Consider the following 26394-nt stretch of genomic DNA (forward strand, 5'->3'; position numbering starts at 1 on the left):
TACTTGAGAAGGGTGTGAGGCCAGTCACAGGAGTTGACTCGGTGGATCGGGGCATAAGAGTTACGGGTGGCTTTATGAAGCTTTTGTTGAGTGTGGGAGAGTGGAAAGAGCTTTACTGAAGAGACATGTTTTCTTTATTTCCCAGCTCAAATCAATTTCCTTATCATGATACAAGCAAAGGTAATAATTATTAGGATTACTTACCATGATTATGGGTGACAGGAATTGCAGTTGGGCAAAGGGACTCTTTTGTATATTTTAATTTCCTTCCCTGAAGTTCTAGCTTCCTTACTTTGTCTTCCTGATAGTGACTCACGTCGCAGTAGGCAGGAAGCAGGTATTTAATGACCACTTCTTCATTGGTTCTTTATTCCAACTCCATTCATTCCAATACAAATTTCTTGAAAACAAAGAATAATGACATCCATAACACAAATGAAAGCAGCCTGTCTAAGCTGATTTAATTTAGTGTGGAATAGGACACAATTTCACAGTTAGAGTTACTGTTGTTTTTTTTTTTTCTTAAAACTTCAGCCATCGTTTGGTTCACTGAAGAAAGAATTTAGAAAGATTTTTATAAGTGAATACTCACTTGTACGTAAATAGAAGTATACTTTTTAGTGCTAGTTAGCTAACACAATAGGTAATCCTGGACAAGTGTTTTCCATTCTCTACCGTGAATCTGATTTGTGAACCTCTCATGGCTTGTGCTATGCATGGAGTCTAGGAAAAATTTGGGACAAAGTGATCGATCTTAACTTCTAGACTTCATTCTGTCTTCTGTTCTTGGTGAGAACCTAAGAAACATCTTCCTTCCAGGCCTGACTTAGTGCTCTTGCAGGTTTAGCTTGCTTGGAGCAAGACTGTGCTAATGGGATTCTAACGATGCCACCTTTCCTGCTGTGTTGTTTATCCTGTTCAGTCGATAGAGGACCTGTTGAGACCGGTTTATAGACACGACACTCACTGTGGGGAATGCATCGAATCGCCAATTGATCGAAATCACCCATAATCTTGTGACTCGGGGATCAGCAGCCTCAGCATCCTCTGGGAGCTTGTTAGATGTCCAGAATCTTGGGCCTCAACCCAGAACAATTAGATCAGAATCTGCATTTTAACAAGATCCCCTATGATAAGTATGCACATTAAGATTTCAGAAGTACTGACATACAAGACTTGGGACTGGGTGGTGACCTGAAACTACTGCTTCCTAGAGTGCTGGGGATGATACATGAACATTTTCACAATATGTTTTTTTTTGTGATGAGTCTCTGGATAAAATATTTTCAGCTGATGACTGTTGATGGTGTTGGGTGTATCTGTGGCCTGTCCATTATTACTACCCTCTCTTTGTCTTTCTTGTCCTATCATATTCTGTGAGTGTGTGGGGAAAGAAAATTTTGATAGAAAACAGGAGTGAGTGTGGAGTCTAACTGGACAGGTTGGGGTCTGAGGTCCTCCAGGTTTGGAACTTGCTAAGCTCTCAGGGAAGCAGTCACCGTCCCTGATGCTGATTGGTTTTAGGCTAAAAGAAGTTAAGAACACACCTCTGTGTGAAAGCAGTGGATGTTTGAGGTTTGATTAATGCGAAGGTAGCTTTTGGTCATAGAAACCTGTCCTCTGGTCCTGAGTGTCTATTTCTGACTCATGGATCTTGTTCTAGTACCAGGTAAATGACGTCAAACTACCCATTGCCTCCGAAAAATACGAGTTCTGATTTTCAAATAGAAAATCCAGATTTCTCATCGCTGGGCTCTTACCTTAGATAAAAGTCATTGGCAAGGGCTCATCAAAATGTGTTGCCCATATTCAGATTTTACATAACTCTCTAGCAAGCATTTTTGACTTGTGTGGCACAAAGAGTAAATATACCGGGTACAAATTCTATTTCCACCATTTTATAGCTGTATGACCACAGGCAAGTTAATGCAGTCCATTTGAGCCTCAGTTTCCCCAATCATAAAATAAAGATAACGATATGCCACAGGGTTTTGATAAATGTTAAATGAGATGGTGAATGTAAAACTCAGTCAAGGATACTTGTCATTTAAAAAACTTCTGGTCCATGTGTATGTATGTCACATGCATACATGCTATGTTGCCTATGCATACCATGGAATTAGCAAAAATCGGCTTGTAGTTTCTATTAGATGACTCATAGTTTTATTAGATGAATTCCCATTTAAATTTCAAAGAGAAGTTTGGGTGAGTAGGACAATCCATTTACTGAAATAGTTATACACACACACACACACACACAAAATTTCAAGGTAAAACTTCTGAGTATGATTAGATCATCAGATCGTTAGGTATCAGAAACACGGTCTTTTCCTTTTTGCATGATCTCACCTCCAGTGTATTTTAGAAACTCTCTAACCCTCTTCAGAGAGATGGTGACACGTAGATGTTGTAATAGAATAGATGAGATGGGAATGAGTCACACATGGGAATGAAAGTAGGCATGTATTCATTCGGAAAACCAATGTTGTTACCTTACGGAAATAACCAACAAAATACTTCGGGTGATATGTAAACGCCAAAAATCTGAAAAGTATTTATTGATTAAAGGCTGTATAAAAGTATAGCACTTGGAGTATAGCATTGTGAAGAATCATGGCTAGAATAAATGAATTATACTCTTAATGACTTTTAAATATTATGACTAGAAGCTACGTAATAATTATGATTACCTTAATTTGTAAATGACTTATAGTTTCTTGGTGAAGGAGAACATTGCTTACCTATGTTGAAAAGAGATCACCTTTCAGTGAAACTGTTGATTTGTGTGATATTGTAGACATAAATATTTGTAGAGAAATTGTTAATGTCCCTGGAATGAGGAACTAAAAGAGGGAGTCAAAAGGAATTGAAACTCAAAGATAAGAAAAAGAATCTCCTTGGGCATCCCAGTATGCTTCAGTGAGGAGCAGGGGATGCCCTGACTCCAGATTGGAGCTACCCTGCTTGGTCCCACTTGGGAAGGAGCAGAGAGGAGAGCTGTGACCATCATGTGCAATGGCTTTACTCTCTACCATCTCTGAAGAGGGTAGACCCTGGCTTTCCTCTTGAAAGTTTTGATGCTTCATCTATTGTTGTTAGACCAGGACTTTCATAGAAGTCCACATCAGTGTTCAAATGACTAATATGCTGATCAAAAGTTTGGTGGGATGCAAATGAACTAATTCACCTTAAATCAGCTATTGTCACTGAGCAAATAATAGAGTCTTTTGTTTAAAATACTCTGTTTCACTTGCCTATTGTGGCATGAAAAATGACCCCAAAACTTATTGGCTTAAAACAACTACCACTGTATTTGTTCACAATTATTTTGTGGGCCAGAATTTTGGATTCAGAATAGTGGGGATGGCCTGTCTCTGTTCTGTGATATCTGGGGGCAGCGGCACTGTCTTGAATGGCTGGGAACTGGCTGATTCATATGCCTGGAGCCTAAGTTAAGGCTGTTGCCTGGATTCCTCAGCTTTCCTTGGTGTGGGCTCTCCAAGAAGCTAGCTTAGACTTCCTCATAGTATGGTGTCTCAGGGTAATTGAACTTCTCACATGGTAGCTGGCTGCCCATAGGGCATTCCAAGAGGATAACCCCCAATGTGAAAGCATTTAGTAAGCCTCTGCTTGTGTCAAGCTTGTTGATGTTCCTATTGGCCAAATCAAGTCTCATGACCAAGCCCAGCGTCAACGTGGGAGGCGCTAGAGAAAGGCATGACTGCTGGAGGCATGGATTCATTGGGGCCACCAATACCTACAGTGTACCCAGAAAATAAAACCATTGTTTAAATGAGAAATTTAAATATACTTTTATAAATTTTTAAATTTACTCTTATAAATAGTGGTATTATTTATCCGTTTTCTGTTGTGCAAGACCAAATAGGTATATGCGAAACTGTGGTACAAATTGCTTCATGTCCATGAAAGGTATGGTTAGAAATATGTTATTTTATCCCCAAGAAATGGCATGCTGTATTATTTCACACAAAGTAAACTATTCAAAATCTCTAAGCTAGGCCAAGTGTAGTGGATCACGCCTATAATCCCAGCACTTTGGGAGGCCAAGGTGGGATGGTCGTTTGAGCCCAGGAGTTCAAGGCCAGTCTAGGCAACATGGCGAAACCCAGTCTCTACAAAAAAATACAAAAATTAGCCGGGCATGATGGTGTGTGTCTGTAGTCCTAGCTACTTGGGAGGGTGAGGTGGGAAGATGGCTTGAGCCTGTGAGGTTGAGGCTGCAGTGAGCTGAGATCATGTCCCTGCCCTCCAGCCTGGGTGACAGAGTGAGGGAGGCCCTGTTACAAAAAAAAAAAAAAAAAAGGAAAAGGTAAAGAAGAAGTCTGTAAGCACTAAATGTCTAGATGTAGTCTGTGTTAACGCACTTATAGATCTGTAAAGAAAAATCCAACCTTTCTTTTTTTTTTTTTTTTTTTTAGACGGAGTCTCGCGCTGTGTCACCCAGGCTGGAGTGCAGTGGCGCGATCTCGGCTCACTGCAAGCTCCGCCTCCCAGGTTCACGCCATTCTCCTGCCTCAGCCTCCGAGTAGCTGGGACTACAGGCGCCCGCCACCACGCCCGGTTTTTTGTATTTTTAGTAGAGACGGGGTTTCACCATGTTAGCCAGGATGGTCTCGATCTCCTGACCTCATGATCCACCCGCCTCGGCCTCCCAAAGTGCTGGAATTACAGGCTTGAGCCACCGCGCCCGGCCAATCCAACCTTTCATACATACCTCTGGCTTACTTTTTTCTTATAATTATTGACATTTTTTCATATTGGTTCCAGCTTAGAGAGTACATAAGTTATTTTGGCTTTTGGTAGTTCATACATTTATAATTGCTATTTTTAATTTACTATGAATTAAAAAATACAGTATACTTTCTTCAATTCTGCTGTTTTCATATGTTGAAGATGCTGGAATGGATAGGAATGAGACCTGAGTCCCAGGAGGGCTTGGACAACTTTTCTTTTTTTTTTTTTTTTTTTTGAGACGGAGTGTCGCTCTGTTGCCCAGGCTGGAGTGCAGTGGCTGGATCTCAGCTCACTGCAAGCTCCGCCTCCCGGGTCTACGCCATTCTCCTGCCTCAGCCTCCCGAGTAGCTAGGACTACAGGCGCCCGCCACCTCACTCGGCTAGTTTTTTGTATTTTTTAGTAGAGACGGGGTTTCACCGTATTAGCCAGGCTGGTCTCGATCTCCTGACCTTGTGATCCGCCCGTCTTGGCCTCCCAAAGTGCTGGAATTACAGGCTTGAGCCACTGCGCCCGGCCTGGACAACTTTTCTAATCTTTTGCTTCTTTATCTCTCAAATAAGAAGCTTCGATCAATTGATTTATATGTTTATTTTTAACGCTGATATTTTTGATTTGAAGTTACATGTGATGCCTTAATTAACTTTAGAAAAATATAAAATGTTCATTTGGAAAATACTAAAATAATCTGATATTTCTTTAAGGAAAAAAATTGCTTCTTTGTCCCTTAAGTTAATTTTTTAGTCACTTGGCTTAGAGATGTTTTCTTGATGGGTCTCTTATTTGCATACATTACTATTTTACTTTGCTTTGACAAAAATCTAAGAGGTAAAAGAAATGAGGCGGCTAAAATAACACAGCAAATTTCCATAACAGAAACTTACTACAGGAGCCTAACACTTTGGAAAAATATTTGATTAAGTACCTGGAAGAATTTTGCTAGACTTAAGTGGAAGTATGCTTGCAGAATTTTGTAAAATACTTTTCTGATTTTCTTTTGTTTTCTTTTCTTTTTTCCAGACAGATCTTGCTCTGCTGCTCAGCTGAAGTACGGTGTTGTGATCAAACCTCACTGCAGCCTGTAACTCCTGGGCTCAAGGCATCCTGCTGTCTTGGATCCCGAGTAGCTGGGACCACAGGTGCATGCCTCTGCACTGGCTAATTTATTTAAACTTTTTGTATAGACGAAGTCTCATTCTGTTGCCTAGGCTAGTCTCAAACTCCTGGCCTCAAGTGAAACTCCTGCCTCAGCCTCCCAAAGTGCTGGCACCACAGGTGCATGCCACTGTGCCTGGCCACTAAAATACTTTTCTAAGTGAAGTATTTGTCTCAATTCTAAGTTTTAATTCAGCTGTATTTCCTGGAAGTAGTTCTCTGCAATTCTGTAAAATGAAACTCTAACCACAAGTGCTTGGGAATTACGTCCTTTTTTTTTTTTTTTCCAGTTGTCATTAATTCCTGTTGGGGGTATTGAAAAAATTAGTAATATGGGGAACATACAAACAGATTAAAAAAGCACTCACCTGAGGGTACTAAAGTAGGTTCTCAAACTTGGCTGCACATTATAATTATTTGGGACTCTTTAAAACAAATTGATCGCTGGGTCCCAACCTCCACAAGTCCTTTTTTTTGTTTTTGTTTTTGTTTTGTCTTTTAATACAGAGTCTGGCTCTGTTGCCCAAGCTGGAGTGCAGTGGCATGATCTTGCAATCTCGGCTTACTGCAACCTCTGCCTCCTAGGTTCAAGTGCATTTCGTGCCTCAGCCTCCTGAGTAGCTGGGATTACAGATGCCCGCCATCACACTGGCTAATTTGTATTTTTGGTGGAGATGGGATTTCATCATATTGGCCAGGCTGGTCTTGTGCTCCTGATCTCAAGTGATCCACCCACTTCAGCCTTCCAAAGTGTTGGGATTACAGGCGTGAGCCACCACGCCCGGCCAAAAGTCTTGATTTAATTATTCTAGAATGTGGCCTGGGCATTAGAATTTTCTCACCCCCTCCAGGTGATGCTGATGTGAGCCAAGTTTGAGAACCCCTGCACTAAAGAAACATCCTTGGGTCTCCTTCTGTTCCCCACCTTTTGCTGCCAGAATTTGAGTCCTTACTCCCTGCTCGACTTTATGACCTCTTCCCTCCACATACTGTTGCTACATTCCTTAATAATGAATTTTTATGTTTAGTTCCCGATTTACACATCAGCAGCAGGGTAGGTGTGTAAAAATAATGGTGAAGACATGAGTCTATAAAGGTGTGCATTTGATTGGATTAACAATATTAGATGGATCTATCTATCCACTCCACCATTTTATAACACTATGGGTAAATATGCTAACATAAATCCTAAATTCCAAAGTAATACATTATACCTCTCTGGATTAGTCATCGATTTGTTTAGTTGGATTTTGGGTTATAGAACAATAATTGCTATATATTCAAAGTGTTTCTGGAATGAAAACAATAGAACGTATTGCCACTCCTTTATGTGGGTTGGGTGTGTGTTGGACAAATTCAAATACAAACAAAAATTTCTTTGGTTGGTAATTCACCTGAATGCATAGGCATTAATTGGTTTGTAATGGGCATTTTGAAACATTTTTACGCTGATTTAAGTGTGGGGGAAGATTATTCTGTGTTACCTAGAGCCAAAAATCATGCAATTGTCTCTTTATTCAGGCAAATGGTTTCATTTCTCTCTTCTTTCCTCTCCTTAGTGAAACAGAGGCAATTTATTGATAGGATGATTAGCCATCCCAGTTTGCCTGGGACTAATGAGTTTCTGGGCACACTGGGATGAATTGGTCACCTTAATTGATACAGTGAAAATTAATAAGACTTTAAAGATATTTTAGGTCCTTGCATGAAAAATTATTCATGTTATGATTTACATTACCAAATCATATATAAACTATGATTGTAAATGGAAGGTTTGTGATTGTTTTCTGGATCTGGTATTATAACTTTCTTTTCAGGTTGTCATATTATTTTTAGATATTCCTCAAAAGATTTTTCCAGCAGTATTAAAAAATTCACCTTGAGAAAAATATGTCTATTTTATGCACATTTTCTAGATTTCAGGAAAGAGATAATAATGTCCAAAACAGCAGGATGAGTTGGTGCTAAAACAGAGAAAAAAATCATTTTTAGATCTGCTTGGAGAATACAATACCTAGCAACATAAAGAAGTTCTTTTAGTAAAATGAAGTAGAAAAAGAGAACCGAATGAAGTCTAATATGAATCCATTCTTGACCCAAATAACATCAAAAGTCACCACATACGGCCGGGCGCGGTGGCTAATGCTGTAATCCCAGCACTTTGGGAGGCTGAGGCGGGTGGATCACCTGAGGTCAGGAGTTCGAGACCAGCCTGACCAACATGGTGAAAGCCCATCTCTACTAAAAAATTAGCTGGGCACGGTGGCGGGCACCTATAATCCCACCTACTTGGGAGGCTGAGGCAGTAGAATGGCTTGAGCCCGGAAGGCAGAGGTTGCAGTGAGCCGAGATCACCCCATTGCACTCCAGCTTGGGCGACAGAGAAGACTCCATTTCAAAAAAAAAAAAAAAAAAAAAGCAGAATAACCACACCCTAGCAAAAGTGTACTATTGGTTTAACTAAAATACTTTAACTCTCTGATGTAAAATTAATAATTTATCTTTACTATTTCAAAGAAACTCAAAAATAACCAGTATACAAACATCTTCACTAAGTTTTCTTTGTGCAGTATTTGTATGTGGTGACTTTTTTTTTTTTTTTTTTTGCCTAATTTCAGATCGTTAAGGGGCTGGTTTTCTATTCTTTGGCATTAAAGATCAGAAACATCAATTGTTGCCTTAAAGAGAAGATGAATCCAATTTTAACAGATGCTCCATTCAGAAAATATCAAAAGCAACCCTTTAGAAAAGAGTATTAAGCATAGAGACAAAAAATATGCAGGGCATTGCCAATGTATCAGATGACAATGGGACTAAATCACACCCATTTTTGGTTTAACAGCTGTTAAAGGAGTCAAGAGACCTGGATCTAGATCCAGCTGCACCAATCCAGTGAGTGTTTGGGTAAATGCCTTCACTGCTCTGGGCCTCTGTTGATTTGCCTGTAAAATGGGAGATTTTGACTATCCTGTGTCTACAGTCTCTTAAATGGTTAATATCCTATAATTCCATGTGCAGTATTCTGACGATGTCTTAGTGGATTTGTGGATTTCCCCCCTTCCTTTTCTCCAGCAGTGCTCCTTTGCACCAGTCTCAGAACAGGGGCCCACACTCCTAAATCTGAGAAGATGGCATCTTCTTCAGAGGACAGAGGTTCGTAGTCTCAGTGGTTTACTCACCTGCTACAGCTCAGCATGTGATGTGGTTTTGCTGTGTCCCCACCCAATTCTCATCTTGAATTGCAGCTCCCATAATTCCTATGTGTCATGGGAGGGACCCGGTAGGAGGTAATTGAAACACAGGGGCGGGTCTTTCCCATGCGCTGTTCTCCTGATAGTGAATAAGTCTCACAAGATCTGATTTTTTTTTTTTTTTTTTTTTGAGACGGAGTCTCACTCTTGTTACCCAGGCTGGAGTGTAGTGGTGCGATCTTGGCTCACTGCAACCTAAGCCTCCTGGGTTCAAGCAATTCCCCTGTCTCAGCCTCCCGAGTAGCTGGCATTACAGGTGCCTGCCACCACGCCCAGCTAATTTTTCTATTTTAGTAGAGACGGGATTTCACCATATTGGCCAAGCTGGTCTCGAACTCCTGACCTCAGGTGATCTGCCCACCTCGGCCTCTCAAAGTGCTGGGATTACAGGTGTGAACCACCACGCCCAGCTGAGATCTGATGGTTTTATAGAGGGGAGTTCTCCTGCACAAGCACTCTTGCCTGCTGCCATGTCAGATGTGTCTTGCTTCCCCTTTGCCCTCCATCATGATTGTGAGGCCTCCCCAGCCATGTCCACATGTGAGTCAATGAAGCCTCTTTCCTTTATAAATTACCCAGTCTCGGGTATGTCTTTATTAGCAGCGTGAGAACAGACTAATATGGCATGATATTCTGGATCCTAATATTTGCAATTTGGATTTTGGATGAGTTACTTCCCCTTTTAGAGCCTCAGTATCTGTCTGTAATGAGAATTTTTTTTTTTTTTCCTTAATCTCCTTTTCTAGCTTAGAGTAGCCTAAAAGAGAGTTACTCTTTTAGGCCCTTCAGTTTTTTCCTTTTTAAAAGTGAGTTAGCATACTTTTTGGTCATCTCACACTCCCAGTGAGGCTTTCTGGGCCTCCCTTTCTCTGTTTCCTCCCTTCCCTTCCTGCTGGCAGAAGTGTGGATTGTGGAGAGCCTCATGACCCATGACTCATGCCTAGGTTGCCTGGCTACAGGGTGACAATTCTGCCCAGTGTCTGGCTGCTGTGAACATGTCTGATGTCTGGAGATTTCTCTGGATCTTCCACGGAAAATGTTCTGAGAACCCCTTGTTAGGATGAAACACTGAGGTGCTGCTTTGCCTCATGATATTAAAAAAAAGACACCATGCAGCTAGTGAGGAGTTTTATTGGCTACAAAATAGACGCACAATGATGAGAATCTGAAGGCTGCCGTAGGAAAGTAGAGCTTTACACCCATAAACTCACACTTTGATTCGAAAAGTGCAATATATTAAGAGCATTATGAGAAGTCTGGTGAGACTGTAGAATGTTACAGAAAAAAATAATACAAGTTTCTGAGTCTGATAACTCCAAAGATATCTTTTAGAACTCATTGGTGTCTGGGCAAGGACTTTCCTTGGGGGAAAATAGATTTTACAATAGGCAGAAACTTTCACTGGTTTCATGCATGCTTTTGGATCTCATTCACTTGACAAAGAACTAATCTTCCGTTGACGGTCTCCTGGGTTATGGCCTTGATCTTTGGAGTTGCAGACGCTGAGAAAAAGAGCACGGAAGATGTCACTGCCATGCTTCCTCCACCATCTGAACTGTACTCATTTTCAGTTCCCTGCTGTCAGCCCCTGAAGGCTCTCAGTGCCTTCCAAAATGATCACTAAGCAATATGGCGGGCTCTGCTGCAGGCAAAAGGGATTTCCCCAAGGAGGGATTTTCTCCCTCTCTCCAGGAAATGAGGGTCTCTGAACAGTGTCACCTTCCGGAGGTGAAGCCTTCATCATAGGTGTGCCTCCTATGGAACCTAGTCTCTGACCACAAGCACTTGAGGAGTTCTTTCTCTGTCTGTGGGCTTTGTAGCGCTGCACAGATTCCTTGAGCTTACAGAGCACTTAGTGCTATTCAGGGTACCTCATTTTAAGGTCTAGAAAGCATGCCACCTGAGGAATGGGTGAGAAGCCAGGGATGCTTACTGTGGCAGTTTTCAAATATATAACTTATTTGAATAAGTGCCTGTTGAAACATCAATAAACCAATTCTAGACCATAGGGAAGAATTGAAATCATTAATAAAATTACAAGGGAGAATTTTGTTAAATTAAAACCTCTCCAATGGGGCCATCCCATCAAGTATGGGTTCCCCATCCTAGGACACGTGTGAAGAGAGGCTCAAAGACCCTTGTATTATTTTGTAGATGGGTAGCAGTTAGACCAGCTGTTCTGTGATGATTACTCCACCTGATTCTTTGAATCTCCAGTGCCTTAGTATAGATCTATCACAAACTAATCAGAAAGTGCCACTTGTCGCAGACTACAGCCTCCTGGAACTTTTCTGTGAGATATTAAAGGTAATCTGAGAAAGCATGTTTCCAGGTCAAAGGTGTTTGGGTATACTGGGTGAAACAAAGTTAAACTTTTGTCGTTTCTTCCTTTTTCTTGTTCCTTTTCCCCTTCAGAGCAGTACCTGTTCCATCTTTACCATACTGAACTGCACAACAGGACTGTTCAAGAAGAGGATCATGGCACACAGTATTTCTAACCTCATCTGGCCATAGAACACAGTGTTCATAATTCACTATTCAAATCTCATGGAACACGAGTGTTCAACAGAATCATCTGAGAAATGACATGAAATCTTTGCCTCTTAATTTTCCAGGGGTTTAGTAAACTGACCGATTCCATTACTTAATAGAGACATAATACTATTAATTATCATTTTAATCTTCTTTACCGCTTGCTTTTATATATATTGAGGACAATAATGAGAGCTTACATCATTTTGTATTAGCTAATTTGTTAACTGAAAATTCCTGACCATTTGGGAGTGAAATAAATTTTGAACCCAGGACATTTGGGAGTACACTAAGGATTATGACTACTACAACATGGATAACCATGCTAATTCCTTAAAAATAGAGATTCAAACAATGAAGGAAATTTTTTTACCTTTCATGCTCGACTTGGATTCTTCCATTGTCCTATAAAAGTGATAAAGGTTAAAGCTCACTTTAGTATTAGCAACGATCATAACAACTTCTCAGGATGGACTAACTTCCTTCGCTTGCTTGTAAATCCTCAGCTCTTTCATGAGGATAATTGTCTGAGCTTAGTAGCCTCACAGTCATAGGTTCACGGGAGAGCCGGACTGGATGCAGAAGGCATTGGGTACTGCCTCCTGTTAACCCTGGAGTCAGGGGAAGTCCACAAACCACAGCCTCTTTTCAGCCAGCTGCAAGCTTGGTTTCCTCCAGGATGCCTGCCAGGGTCAGGTCTCAAGCCTGAGACCCCTGAGCTTCTCAGGCTGTTCAGAGTTTGGTCCGGTGATGTTTTATTTATGTATTTTTATAAAACTTCTATCCCTTCCTTTCAGGTCATAGAATATACATGCCCTTTATATGGCCAACTGTTGTTATTTCCTGGGGTGGCCAGAAATATCAGATTGAAAGTCTAGACATCTCTATCTCTTATGCATCTTTTTTTTTTTTTTTTTTTTTTTTGCTAGTGGACTAACACATTCCCCCTGCCTTCTTTTTTTCTGGAGCCAAAATTGGGTGCATTCCTACTGGGAAACACGATGGCCAAAACCTTTTGAATTGTTTCCTTCTAGAGACCTTAACTCTTCTGACTGCAAATCTTAGGGTCCTGTGAGTATTAGCTGATTAATTACACTTGCTGCTTAGTGAAATACAACTGACTATAGGTATCTTCTGGAGAAGCTCAACACAGCTTTTCTTTTGCTAGAGTGACTCTTGCTAACAGAACCCAAAGATGCACACATATACCCACAGGAGCTGGATGCCTCTTGCATGCTCCTGTCATGCCAGCCTTTGCCTTACCCTTCGCTCTCTCCCTCCAGGAGCCGTCGGTACGTGGTGATTTCCTTCTCCAGGTGGGTTTTGATGCCCAGCAGCACTTGGTATTCGTTGTTCTGCCGCTCCAGGTCGTGGCGTAGCTGCATCAGTTCCTCCTCGTAGTGGGAGATGATCTCTTGCATGTCCTGGAGCTTGCAGGAGTACCGAGACTGGGTCTCAGATAACATGTTTTCCAAAGCAGATTTCTGAAAGAGGAAATGATCTTTTGTTAATTAACTGATGGCTTGATTGAGTCAATAACAGGTGACTGTTGAGTACTTAGCAGATGCCGACCAGTTGGCTAGGTGTCTTGGTAGCTGCTGAGGACACCAAGGTGAGAAGTAGGCTGACTTACAGGTTTCGGACTTGGGCAGTCAGGAGTTGAGTGACGCTGGGACTTTTGAAGTCCATTGCTTTGCTCTGAACTGTTCTTTAACTCCTTACATTTTATCTTTGACCAGATTGAAAACTCCCAAAGAGCGACAGCAACTGGGACTGCTATCTCTTTGTATCTTCGGAGAAGGGTCTCGATTAGGGATGCCAGATAAAATAGAGAACGTCTAGTTAAATTTGAATTTCAGATGAGCAATGAGTAATTTTTTAGTGTAACTATGTCCAAAATATTGCTCCACCTGCGTATACTAAAAAAAAAAAAAAAAAAAAAAAAATTGTTTTTTTATTTGAAATTCCAACTAAACTGAGTGTCCTATATTTTAATTTGGTAAATCTGGCAACCCTAGTCTCAAGCAATGCTTTTTGATTATCATGATGGTAAAAAAGAAATGTCATTTTTTGAGGAAATTCTAACAGCTGCCAAATGAAGTTTCTGGGCTAGAATATGGAGCACTGAGTTCAAGGCCCAGTTCTGTTTGCATGTAACACCTGCTTTTCTGAAGTGCATAATTTTAACCTTAAAGAGAATCTCATAACTGTGCTGAATACTCTCCCTTTATCGTGGCTGCTAATTTTCAGGGGGGCCGTTCATGCTCCCTGGTGGTTAGAGCACATTTCCCTGGTCAGCCACTCTCCTACTCTCCCAGGTGGTTATTTTGTTCCCTCTCCTCTGTCCTTCCCATCCTTCCTCTGAGTCCATGGCCTCGCTTCCTAATTTCATTGATGAAACGAAAGCAATCGGGAGAGACCGCCCACTGCTCCCGCCATTGCGCCCACGCACATGCTTGAATCTGCGTGCGAGTGCTGGCTTCCTTGTGTTCTTTTGCCTGAGCTGTCTGTGCTCCAGTCATCTCGGCAGTTGCCGGCCTCCTTGCATCATCAGTGTTCTCCTCTCTACTGGATTATTCCCATCAGCTTTCAAATAGAATAATTCCTCGTACCTCAAAATGTATCTTTCTGAAACCCGTATCTACCTTCAGCTATCGTCCAATTTCTCTGCTCTCCTTCAGCTACTTCTCCTCAAAGAGTGGTCTATACCTGCTGTTCCTCTTGAATCCCCTCCAAGGTAGCCTACAAAGCCCTGCACAGTCTGGCTCTGTTGGGACCCCATGGCCTCATCCTCTCTTCCTCCCTCTTCCCCTCCCTTCCCCTCCTCTTCTGTCCTTTCTTCTTCCCGTCGTTCATTCACTGCAGCCACATGGACTTCCCTGCTGCTCCTCCAACTCATCAGACACACTTGGGCCTTGTCGCTTTTGCACTTGCTGTTCCTTCCTCCTGGAACACATCCCATCGCCACATCAAGCACCTCCGTACCTCTTTGCTCACTGCCACTCTAACAGGGAAACCTTTCCTGACCCCCTTGTTTAAGACAGCAGCTCTTCACCCTGGTGCGTCTGCCCTTCTCCTCTGCTTCATCTCTGTAGCAATTTTCTCCATCTAACATATACATTTTGATGATTTGCACATTTAGTATCTATCACTCCTACTAGAATATAAACTCCTTCGTTAAAAGATCCTCAGTGCTAAGAATTGGTGTCAGATAGTAGAATGCATGAAAATGGGTATACATGCCTCACCTGTTTCACAGGGCCATTGTGAAATACTGTATGTTAAAATGTTTTGAAAGCTGCAAGACACTATAATTATTTTTGTACTCATGATCTCTACAGTGCACATTTGCAGTGTCTGTTCACCATCACGGATGCTTAAAACACAGCAGTCATTTACCCAAGTGCACCTGCCACGTAAATGAACAAATCATTGCCTCTCAAGACTGAGGGTAGAATCGCACTTGGCAATTATAAGGATGAATGATTAGAAGACTCAGTAGGGTATACTGGGAATCAAATGATAGACCTTCATAAATTTTGAATGCTTATGACACATGCTAAGCATTTTTCTAAACTGTGAAGATGATAGAAATGACTTGGACACAAGAACTTAAGAGTTTTCTGGGTGATAAGACACATACCTAAATGAATAGGGCAGTGCTTTGGAGTGAGCCAGGCCTGGATCTGCCACCTACCATGTTGGCACTGGAATTTCTCTATATCAGGGTTTGAGTGGGGTAGCCTGGTTGTAAGTGGAGAGGGCACTGATAGAAATTATGGGGGTCTAGAATCCCCCCTCCTCCAAATAAATCACATGGTTTCACCACCAGTCACTTACTAGCTGTGTGACCTTGGCCAATTTATTTTACTGTTGGAGTTTTGGTTTCCTCATCTCTAAAATGGGGACACTAAGACCTATCTGGAAAAGTTGCTGTAAGGATTAATGACATTTAATATCATGAACTACTTGGCACAACGCCTGGCACCATCTGGACACTCAATACATGGTAGCCCTTTATTATGGTTCTCATCATAAACAATTTGGATGGAAAGTGGAAAGTGAGAGGTGTCCCAAGGGAGCTGAGGGTCAGGGCCTGGGAGAGAGGTCTCAGAAGGCTTCATGGAGGAGGTAGTGTGGGACCCAGCATTTTCCCAGCCTCGACTCACCGTGCTGTACTGTGCCTGCAGGTCAATCTCCAGGGCCTGGAATGTGCGCTTCAGCTCGTGGATGTCACCTTGTCTGCTCTGCACAGCAGCTGGACTGGCTGCCTCCTGGGACATGGCTGCAGACTGTAGGACCAAGCAAGGTGAAGGCATCAGCATTGGGAACTCATGGAAATGCAACCTTTGGGAAGTTTGTGCATCTTTCTTTTACCTGTTCTTTATACCAAGTGTCTAAGTCTCGATGCTTCTTCTTTATTATAAGCTCATATTCCTGTCTCATATCCTCCAGGACCTTAATCAGATCTTCCTTGGGACCTGTATTCACCTTCACATTGACACTGAAGTCATTTGGCACATGATGCTTCTCCATTTCCTGTTTAATAACAGAGAAAGGAAATGAACTGGGTTTGATAATCAGAAGGCTGGATTGCCGTGTTGATTGGCAGTGGTCAATGGATCTTTTAAACATTCTGATTATGTGGTTGCTCCACTGTCGCTGGTTTGGTTTCTCAAATGTTACTTGTTGATGATAAAACATTGTATACTTTTGTCTCTAATAATTTTATAAAATAAAGAATATCTTTGAGACCAACCTGACCAGCATGGTGAAACCCCATCTCTACTAAAAATACAAAAAATTAACTGGGTGTGGTGGTGCACGCCTGTAATCCCAGCTACTTGGGAGGCTGAGGCAGGAGAATCCCTTGAACTTGGGAGGTGGAGGCTGCAGTGAGCCGAGATCGCGCCACTGCACTCCAGCCTGGGTGACAGAGTGAGACCCTGTCTCAAAAAAAAAAAAAAAAAAATTCATAAGGCAGGTAATTAAATAGCCTCCATGATTACTGACTTGATCCGTGGTTGAAAATATTTCAGAAAGAATTACGCTTCCATAGTGTGTAAAGTCCCATTTGGCAGATGTGGATTGGTGAAGTGACAACAAAGTTAGGCAGCAGAACCTTCCAGGCTATAGGCCAAAGCTTTCAGGAAGCCGTTCAAGAGGCAAATGGCAGAAAAAAGGGGTAGAGGCTTTCAAAATCTCGTCAATGCCTTGTGACCCTGTGGGGCTGACGCCCATAGGATTTCATGAAAACCAAGCAGCCACAGGAAAGATTTAATTAACAATTATTGTCTAACCAGCTATTCAGAAATTGGGCTCTTTGATGTTCAGACGCAATTTTGTTTTCCTACCATGGGAACTGTTTTTCTATCATTTTATCAGAGTCTCAAGGACTTGTGATGGATGGTAACTCTAAAAGTCAGTTAAATGCTTTTGGAAATTAGGATTCTTTAGTTTTGTCCCACATCACACTTGTCTTGGTTGGTAGCAGACTCTTTTCATTATATTGTCCCCTAATTTGCTGAACATTGGGCCAACGATGGAAGTCCAGTCTCACACATTGATTCTTATAGTAACATATTAACAAGCACATCTAGGTAAACATTGTGTGTTAACAAAACTGTTGACCAATTCATCATGAATTATGATTGCATTTTGGTTGTTGTATTTGACATGTGAGTAGCTAACCTTGAAATTAGAAACTTTAGATATTTGTATGTTTTTCTAATGACTATTTAGGGTGAAGGACAAGGGGATTGGCATCCAGGTGGTGGTTTCTTCTGTAGCTGTCGAATCAGCCTGAGATGTTCATGCTAAGACCTGTGTTCATTACCAGGAGTTCCTGGGGAGTCCTACCTGTTCATGGCGCTTCTTCATGAGAATGAGCTCCTTCCTCATTCCCTCCACCTCCTGTTCTAGGTCTGTTGTGACAATGGTCAGGTTGTCTAAGGTCCTTCGGAGGCCCTCGACTTCAATTTCCAAGTCTCTCTTAAAGGAGTGTTCATTTTCATACCTTTGGTGAGAAGGAAGAGAAGAGTGCACCCGTTTGTTGGAAGGTCATGGTTTTTGAAAGGATTCATTTTCATTTAGAGGTGAATCTTTTACTTATTAGGTTTAAAGACAGATGATGAATACATATAGGATGTCTTTTGTATGTCAGTTTCATGCTACACTTTTCCATGATGGTGACTCAATGCCAACTTTTAAATTGAGTAGGGAGAACAGGATAATAAACAGTCACATACCCATCACCTACATTTAGCAACCGTGAATGTTTTGCCGTATTTACTTTGCCTATTTCATTGCTGAAGTATTTCAAAGCAGATTATAGACATGATGACATTTTAAGACTAAATACTTCAGGATGCATCTTTTAAGAAAAATATATTTTAAAATAAACAGGCTGGGCACGGTGGCTCATGCCTGTAATCTCAGTACTTTGGGAGGCTGAGGCGGGCAGATCATGAGGCCAAGAGATTGAGACCGTCCTGGCCAACATGGTGAAACGCTGTCTCTACTAAAAATATAAAAATTAGCTGGGCGTGGTGGCGCGCACCTGTAGTCCCAGCTACTTGGCAGGCTGAGGCGGGAGAATTGCTTGAACCTGAGAGGCGGAGGTTGCAGTGAGCCAAGATCGCGCCACTACACTCCAGCCTGTCTCAAAAATAAATAAATAAATAAATAAGTAAATAAATAAAATAAACATAACACCACACCTAAACATTAATAACAACCCTTTAATATCATCTAATTCTTGATTCATATTCAAATTTCCCCATAACATGTGCTTTATATCTGGTTTGTTTAAACTAAGGTTCATTCAAGTAACACACAGTGCATTTGCTGTTGCTATGCCTTTTCATTATAAGATTTTAGTTCCAGGTAATGGCAAGACAAGTTTTCCTTTTTTTTTTTTTGAGATGGAGTCTCACTCTGTTGCCAGGCTGGAGTGCAGTGGCACGATTTCGGCTCACTGCAACGTCCATCTCCTGGGTTCAAGTGATTCTCCTGCCTCAGCCTCCTGAGCAGCTGGGACTACAGGCGTGCGCCACCATGCCCAGCTAATTTTTGTATTTTTAGTAGAGATGGGGTTTCACCATGTTGGCCAGGATGGTCTCGATCTCTTAACCTCGTGATCTGTCCGCCTTGGCCTCCCAAAGTGCTGGGATTACAGGCGTGAGCCACCGCGCCCGGCCGAGTTTTTCTTTTGTAAAGCAAACAAACAAAAACCCGAACAACACTGTGAAGAAGGAACTTACTTGAGGTTGAAGTCATCCACTGCCATCCTGGCATTGTCAATGAGAAGGATAATCTGAGCATTGGTCATCTTACCATCCACTATCTGTAAAACATGCACAAAAGGTTATCTTGCTTGGACACACCCACACATGACCACTGCATGTCTGTCCTTTAGCTTCCTGAATATTTGACTTGTTAGTACAGACCACTTCTTGTTCTGGCAGTGGAACAATGAATGACCGACTCAGTAAATGCTTAGTGAGCACATACTAGGTGCAAAGCAGAATGATTTTAAAGTAAGAATATGATCTGCAGTCAGTGTTACTGCCTTTCTTCTTTTTACATGGAGTTTTGACAGGCTTGGACTGATGCAACTGCTGAAACAATGATATAGGAAGGGGAAGGACAGTAATTATTCAAAATGCCTTCTAACTTTTTAGGTTATGGACATGTCATAGCATTTTGCTTAATTAAGCTCATCCACAGCTGAAGATGTTAAAAGGACTTTAGGTTCTGATCCTTTTCTTATTGTGTTTGGTTGGTGAAAAAGTGATTTTTGCCATTACTTTTAATTAGTTCAGCCCTCCAAAAGTACAAAAATTATTATTTTAGATGAACATAATTCTTACTTGTGATAGCATTCATGTTTCTAATCAGTGTTACTGAGCAAAGCTAACACTAATATTCAATGTATTTTGTAATAGTCATCACAGAACACAATTTTTTTTTTTTGCCCGATGTTACTATAGCCGTACACATAACTTGTAGATGTGTTTATGTCATTGCAACTTACTCTGGGATGAGAATGCTCTCATTGTAGCTATTAAAATATTAACTGAAATAATTTCTTACCATCTAAGGAACATGCCTAATAAGTTTTAGTAGTGGTAAGGCCTCCAGTTAAAGACTTTCACTAGATGTTCGTATAATGTTTTTTACTTTAAAAATAAAAATATTATTGAAAGCACTTACTCGAGCAATCGTGTATACATTTATGATTTATAAACACTTGTAGATATGTTATAGTCAGAGAAATAGCTCACATTCAATGTATGTCACTGTCTTTAGGGTAGAAGACGTCTCATTGTCAAAAGTGTAATAATGCTTTTACACCAAGTGTTGTGCTAGACTAAAAACTTGAAGTTTTTTTTTGGTTTTGGCTCTGTTCTTGATCATCCAAGTGGATGCATCAGGCTGCATCACTCTATTCTCCAGGCCTCAGTTTCATCCGTTGTCAAATAAGGAGTCTGCACTAGAGACAGAGGACCTTAGAGGTCTTAGGTCTAAATTTCTGTAATTTAGTTGGAGTCAGATAATCCTGGGTAATTCCCATTATATTTATACAGCTCATTCCTTTATTTAGAAAGCATTTTCTTAGGACAAAGTTATACTTCAATACAAAGGCACCTTTTAAAAATCTTGTCCTGTTTAAAGCTCCACTGATCCCATGGAATTTGGTATCATGAATGCACAATAGCAGGATTTAGAGATGGCACAAATGCTGGGTCTGGAACTCAAGGAGCAGGGCCTGGGATCCTGCTCCACACTTACTGGCTGGGTGAACTTGGCTGAGTCTCAGTTTCTTCATCCATAAAATAGCAATAGTAATAGTTACTTCATCAAAGAGTTATGAGAATTAGAAGAGAGTACATCAAATAATGTCAAATAGCATATTCTTGGCATATTATAAAAAAATTGGTCAAAACTGAATTAGTTAAGAAAAAAGTAAAAAATACACTTTTCTTTTTTAAAATCTAGCACTTTTGTAGAGTCACTGACTACACTGCGAGCATCTCCAGGTTCTATATGCTGAGATGCCTGCTCAGACTTTTTCTGTTCATGGTGGGACATAGCCAGGCTGGCTGCTTCTGCCTCATTCTTTTTCCCCTTGTGGGATTCCAAGTGCTACTATGGCCTCTTCCCTTGCTATAAAAAAGGATACTTTTAGGTGTTTACTGTTCTCCTCTCCACAGTGCTGCTTAGGGGCATTCTTACCAATACTTCTCCCTCCGGACCAATTATTCTTTGCATTATGTAAGCTCATGCAAAATGAAACGTAGCTCTATCCCAAAGAGCCTGGGGACCATTGTGGGGTAACCCTTACTTACTTGTGCACTGAGGTTTTCTACTTCTATCTGACACATACTATGAGGTGTTAACCTACATCCAGAGAATCAGAAAATCAAAAATACTGTCTATGGGCTTATTTAGCTTTTCTGAGTTAAATTGGTAATTTATCCGTTGCAAAGTCCACCTCAAGTGTCTGATTTCCCCAGCTATCATTCTCATAGCACTCAAATGTGAATTCTGAAACGTACTTGATATAGAGCACATTCCAGATTCTCCTGAAGGCCCTGAGTTAATTCTTTTAAAAGCAAGCTGGTATATTCGTGCAACATTGTTGCTTCAGGACATTTGATCTCCTACCAGGGAGAGGAAATAGAATGTTTGACTGTAAACCAAAACGCCAAATATAGTCCGATTGAGAATCATTCAAGGTGTTTTATTTATGATACTCCTATGACTATGTCCAATTCTGGATTTCAAAAGGATTGAATTAATTTTTAAACTCAACTTCTTAATCAACTTTTTGAGTGACATTTAATACACCTAAAGTGAGGGTGTGGGAGAGCTGTATCCACTCAGAGCATTTCACCAAGATCCAGGAAGCATAAGCCTCAGGTAACTGTGGGACCTCCTTGTACCTCTGTTTTCTCATCTTCAAATGAGGGAGTTTGGGGTAGATAGACAATCTCAACTTTAAAGCGTTGCTTTCTTCAAATGTAGAGAAAACAGTGTTAGACGTAAAAATCCAGAAAAGAATGAAATTCAAAGCCAAAGAAGTTTCCTATTTAATCTCAGAACCCAGAATTCCAGGTCTTCTGAAGGGTGGGCAGGTTGCTCCCCAACCCCAAATTGCACCTACTTACTTTTCTCAGTTCTGTTCCAAAGGATTTAGACAACGATTAAGTCTCAGTCTCCTTATCTACAAATTGAGAATAAAAATACCTGCTCCACACAGTTGTGAGGATTAAATGAGATAATGTGTATGAAATATGTGTTGTGTGGTTAATGATGCAAGTATAACGCATTATCTTTATTCATCCTAAGTGTCATTTTTTTGTATGAGGTGGGCTAGGCAGCACCACACTGTAGTGAAATTTATGAGACTACTAGAAACAGACCTGAGTTAGAATCCCACCTCTGCTTCTTGCTGATGGCTTTGGATGGCTATTTCACTTTTTTCCAAGCTTCCATTTCTTTACAGGGTTCTTGCAGAATCAAATAAAATAATATGGAACATTTCCATCATTGCAGAATGCTCTTGGATGGTGTTGATATGTGTATTAAATATTCAGCAGGATGCCTAGGTACATAATAAGTGCTCAATAAACATTTCCCTCCCTTTTTTTTCGGTTAAATCTCTTCTGCTAGCTCCTAAATTATTTGACCGGTTCTAACCTTGTATTTTTTTTGAGAGTCATGGTCTCCCTTTGCTCTCCATTTGCAAAAATCTTCAATTCCTCCTTTCTACAACCAAAGCAACTTTACTAAACAAAAAAACATGATGAGGACTGTTGAGTCACCTTGTTTTTTTTTTCATAAAGGCAACCATGCACTATATAGTTAAGGTAATTACAGTCAGTTATTAGGTTGATTATTCAATAATTAGGGTTCATTACAAGGACAGATTTATATTATCTTGACTGGTCCTTCCTACATTCAAGCAAGGATGACTGAGCGTTGTGAAATAATATGGTATAGATATTGGAAACTTGTGATGCTCTTTCTAGGGGAGGTTAAATCATGGTCTTACAGAGAATTTTCTGGGACTGCTTTATATAAGAGGGGAGTTAGATAGCCTTAAAAAATAACCTATAAGATGATTGGATTCCTTCTACTTCTAGCTAATGTTATGAGACATCCCGGAAGGTGTGTGCTTAGTTTTTTGGGGATTGGTTACAGAGTTAGTTTTTTTTGAAGAGGGTCTTTATAGCCATCCCAACTCTCAGGTTCTAAAAATTATGCTCGTTTTATTATTATTGTTTCTAGTGGTATGCCATTCGCAGAACCGTGAGCAACTTTATCTTCAACCAACCCACAAGCGGAAATATCTAGGGATGTCACGGTGACCTATATGCTGGGGTGGTGACAACTTTTAGGTGTAATGTTCAAAATCATCTAACAGCCTTTTGTTAACGGATAACCACATTGTTCAAAAAAATTTGAGGTGGAGCAGAACTGAGGTAATGAGAAGGTAAACACTCTCTTATCCCTGGTGCGCTGAGCATGCAGCACGAATACTGGCCCTTATCATTTCTATGACATCGTTGGGTCATAAGTGACACTAAACAGCAGCTGGTTGCCTCACATTCTAAAGATGTTTTTGGTGTGTGAGAAATCAGGTAGTCTCATTTTCGAAACAGTCTGCAGCACTTCTGTCATTTTTGCTGCCTTCTTTTTCTACATTATCCAGGGACAGAAGATTAATTATACAGAACAGACGATTCCAACTCCAAATTTAAGGTATCATAAGAAAACATCCCCCAAAACCTTTGTGCACCATTACTTCAAGCGCTGTTGCCATTTTCCTGGAAATTGTCTTCTGGACTGATTCCTCCTCCCGAGGGTTCCCAGGCAAAGCAGCCCCACCTGGAGCTCCCGGGTTACCCGGTCTCTTACCTGCTCCTGCAGGTGTGTGATGTTCTCCTCATACTGGGAATAATCTTTCTTACTGCCAGGATCTCTCTGCTGGTGCCACTTCAGGATGCGGCTTTCCAGCTTCATGTTGGCCTCCTCCAGGGCGCGAACCTTCTCCAGGTAGGAGGCCAGGCGGTCGTTGAGATTCTGCAGGGTGGCCTTCCCATTTCCGCCCAGGAGGGGGCTGCTTCTTCCAGAACCCCAAGACACTCCAGCGGGTGGGCAGCTCCGCGTGGTGAAGGACAGGGAGATGCGGGTTCCCCCTGCACCGCCGTGGACGGTGGGAGCCCTGGGGAAGCTCCTGGGCCGGCCCCAGCCATCTCCGGGGCCGTGGAAGGAGGCCGAGGGCGTCTGGCTGAAGCTGCTTCTGGAGTTCATGGTCCCATCTGTGTTTGGGATGGGGCTGGGCTCTGTTCCACTCCCTGGTACCGCAGAACTGAGCCGCCCCAGACTGCCCTGGATGGTTTTATGGCCTTTGCTGTGGGAGTTCCCTTCTCTGACAATTGTACCGACAAGATCGTATCATTGTGCAACCTGTGTTTCCTCTTGGTCAATCCCACAGTGCCCCGGGCCTTCGCACACTGTTGTTGTTTAGAGCCACATCAATGTGACAGTTGGCTTCCTCCCTTCCCCTGGTAACCGGAGGTGTGGCGCTCGACATCAGGCGGGTGTTAGGCTCAGGTATCTTTCTAATCTTGCTGGGAAGTTTTTCCATTGTTCATTTACCTGGAAAGGGTTAGGTTAAAGTACACCCAAAAGAAAGCATATTCGGTGTAGTATAGATTTCCTTAAAAAACAAACAAACAATAAACGCCAAAAAACAGACATTAAACAACAGAGACACACACACGTTTTTCCACCCCCAGTAATCTCCACCTCTAAAGGGAGGGTGAGTGAGCCTGAGAAGGGAGAGCCAGCTCAGAACAGGATCTCGGGTCCTGGAATAAAGCTCGCTGTGCTGAGGCAGTTGAGAAGATGGTGAATATCTGATGCCTCTGTGACAGTCACTGTTTGAAGGAAAGTACTTTCAAAGGACTCGCTCTTAAGAACAAACCCTCAATTATAGATATAATTAATTAATGAATGACCGAACCTTCCACTTCCAGGGTGCCTTTCATCCCAGCACACCTCAAAACCAAACAACCCTGGCCTGCCCTCAGGACTTCCCTTGGCCCTCGGGGAGGAATGCAGCCGTGAGCAGCCGGGGACCCTGGCTGAGCCTGCCACGGCTGGGTTCTGTGTGTCTGTAACCTGCAGAGGGACGATGGAAAACAGGAAACCTGCCATGGGCTGTCAAATGTGGTTGATGAATCTTATATTTCATCTGCCAAGGTAAAGGTTAGGAATGAATAAAGAAGCAGTCTGGGGGCGGGAGCCACGTGCTAGTTACTGGCAGCTAGATTTAAAGGGGACTTACAAATAAAAATACCAGCACAGGAAGGGCTTCTAGCCTATCTGGTTCCAAGCCACTAATCGGACAGATGAGGAAAGCTGAGGCCTGTGGTGGTGGGGAGGTTAGTGGCAGAGCTGGGGCTAGATTCTTTCTCCACATAGCGCTGTTATCTGGGGTTGAATATTGACAGGTCCTGTACCACACTTCTCTTTCATAAGGATAGGACTTGCCAGTTGATGTGGCTCTTTCATATTCTTTATTGAATCCTCACAACTCTTTATGTAGCCAGGCAAGGGTTGTTGTCTTCATTTTGCAGACAAAGAATCAAGGTCTCACAGGGGTGAATGATCCGGAGATGATTTGCATGTGCAGTGTAATTGAGCACATGAATTCATAGGTGACACTGCCCGTGTCTGTGCTGTCCTCCCTGCCTGGAAAGTCACCCACTCCACCTCCTCTATAGTTCCAGGGCTACCTCCTTCAACAATCATTTTCTGAATTCTCCTGCATGAGTTGGGTGACCCTGTAGGAGGAACTGCCTCTTCCGGATGCCGAGGTCCTCCGAAGGGGCGGACACCTTGGCATCCCACTTCATGGTGGAAGCTGGGAGCCCCCAGCCAGGCCCAGCCACCTCCTGTGCCTGGGATGAAGTCCACCCCATTCTTCCACCCCATTGTACTGCATTTGTCACACCCCTCTGAGACCGCAGGCTTCTTGAAAGCAGAGTCGATGTCTTCTATTTTTGAGCACCAAAGTCTGTCTTTTTGGTGGTATTTTGCAAATGTGCATCAATCATAAACTTTTAGAGTCAGGATTTTAACACAGGTCCCCTGGTGCCATCACCTTCTGCTCCTTTTAGGACTGTGGGTTATAAAACTAGAAAGTCGGAAAACGCCTCTCCTGGGTATGGATTAACCACCCACGAAGGCCAATCCTTTCCAATTACAAATAAAGTCACCCAAAAGCGCACCAGCTTTGCCCCTCCCAGTCTTACAACAAACCCTTATCAGGGAAGAGGCTCTGAATATTTTTTAATTCACTGTGCACGAGCTGGAAAAATGAGCCTCCAAGCCTCAAGGAAACTTGGGGAGTGCTTAGAAAGAGTGCCTACAGTCACTTACATCTCAGATATGAGAAAAAGACAAAAGAGACACGTGATAAAAATAGAGCAAACGAGGGAACTAGAGAGACTTGTTTGGTGAGTGGTGGCAAGCAGTGTTCTGTGGATGTGGACGGTTCCTGGTCATCAAAGTTATGGTCAGCTCTGGTTCCTGTTCACCCGGACCCAGCCTTACCAAGGAAGAAAACATTTACCGTTAGCATGTGCAAGGGCTGGGCTGCACTGCCTTTCTCTAAATTCTCTCACC

General features: G+C 42.0%; 1 protein-coding gene and 1 long non-coding RNA gene across 4 annotated transcripts in view; one reads left to right on the forward strand and one right to left on the reverse strand.

The window, feature by feature from the left end:
* The first annotated feature begins 5180 nt into the window (after nt 1-5180).
* The window catches only part of LOC103878832, a 62891-nt gene continuing 41677 nt past the window's right edge, over nt 5181-26394 (forward strand). The window contains exons 1-4 of one of the 2 annotated variants that reach the window (XR_002517883.2): nt 5181-5892; nt 8751-9061; nt 12975-13007; nt 15882-16000. This is a non-coding gene — a long non-coding RNA (uncharacterized LOC103878832). Of the gene's footprint in view, nt 5893-8525; nt 9062-12974; nt 13008-15881; nt 16001-26394 lie in introns of those variants that run through there. The other variant, XR_004179284.1, reaches the window with a different exon arrangement.
* KRT23 (keratin 23) lies at nt 10271-24916 on the reverse strand. 2 transcript variants are annotated; one of them, XM_031657083.1, is made up of 8 exons: nt 24728-24916; nt 18954-19036; nt 17551-17707; nt 16069-16230; nt 15861-15983; nt 12955-13175; nt 12065-12096; nt 10271-10661 (listed from the first exon to the last, which is right to left on the reverse strand). In XM_031657083.1, the coding sequence occupies exons 2-8, from the start codon at nt 19019-19021 to the stop codon at nt 10567-10569; spliced, it is 858 nt and encodes a 285-aa protein (XP_031512943.1). In that variant the 5' UTR covers nt 19022-19036; nt 24728-24916; the 3' UTR covers nt 10271-10566. The 2 variants fall into 2 exon arrangements, with proteins under 2 accessions (XP_031512943.1, XP_021784008.1); XM_021928316.2 differs by lacking the exon at nt 24728-24916 and adding an exon at nt 23617-24663.

This window comes from Papio anubis, chromosome 17, assembly GCF_008728515.1.
Source record: "Papio anubis isolate 15944 chromosome 17, Panubis1.0, whole genome shotgun sequence".
NCBI lineage: Eukaryota > Metazoa > Chordata > Mammalia > Primates > Cercopithecidae > Papio > Papio anubis.

What these genes read in the sequence shown, in the direction of transcription:
- KRT23 (XM_021928316.2), bottom strand. Translation starts at nt 24,012, where the DNA reads ATGAACTCCAGAAGCAGCTTCAGCCAGACGCCCTCGGCCTCCTTCCAC. An exon ending in TCACACACCTGCAGGAGCAG is followed by an intron (nt 19,037 to 23,616) that starts GTAAGAGACCGG and finishes CATGTTTTACAG; the next exon opens with ATAGTGGATGGTAAGATGAC. An exon ending in ATCCAAGTCGAGCATGAAAG is followed by an intron (nt 10,662 to 12,064) that starts GTAAAAAAATTT and finishes TCTTTTTCTCAG; the next exon opens with CGTCTGCAACTCCAAAGATC.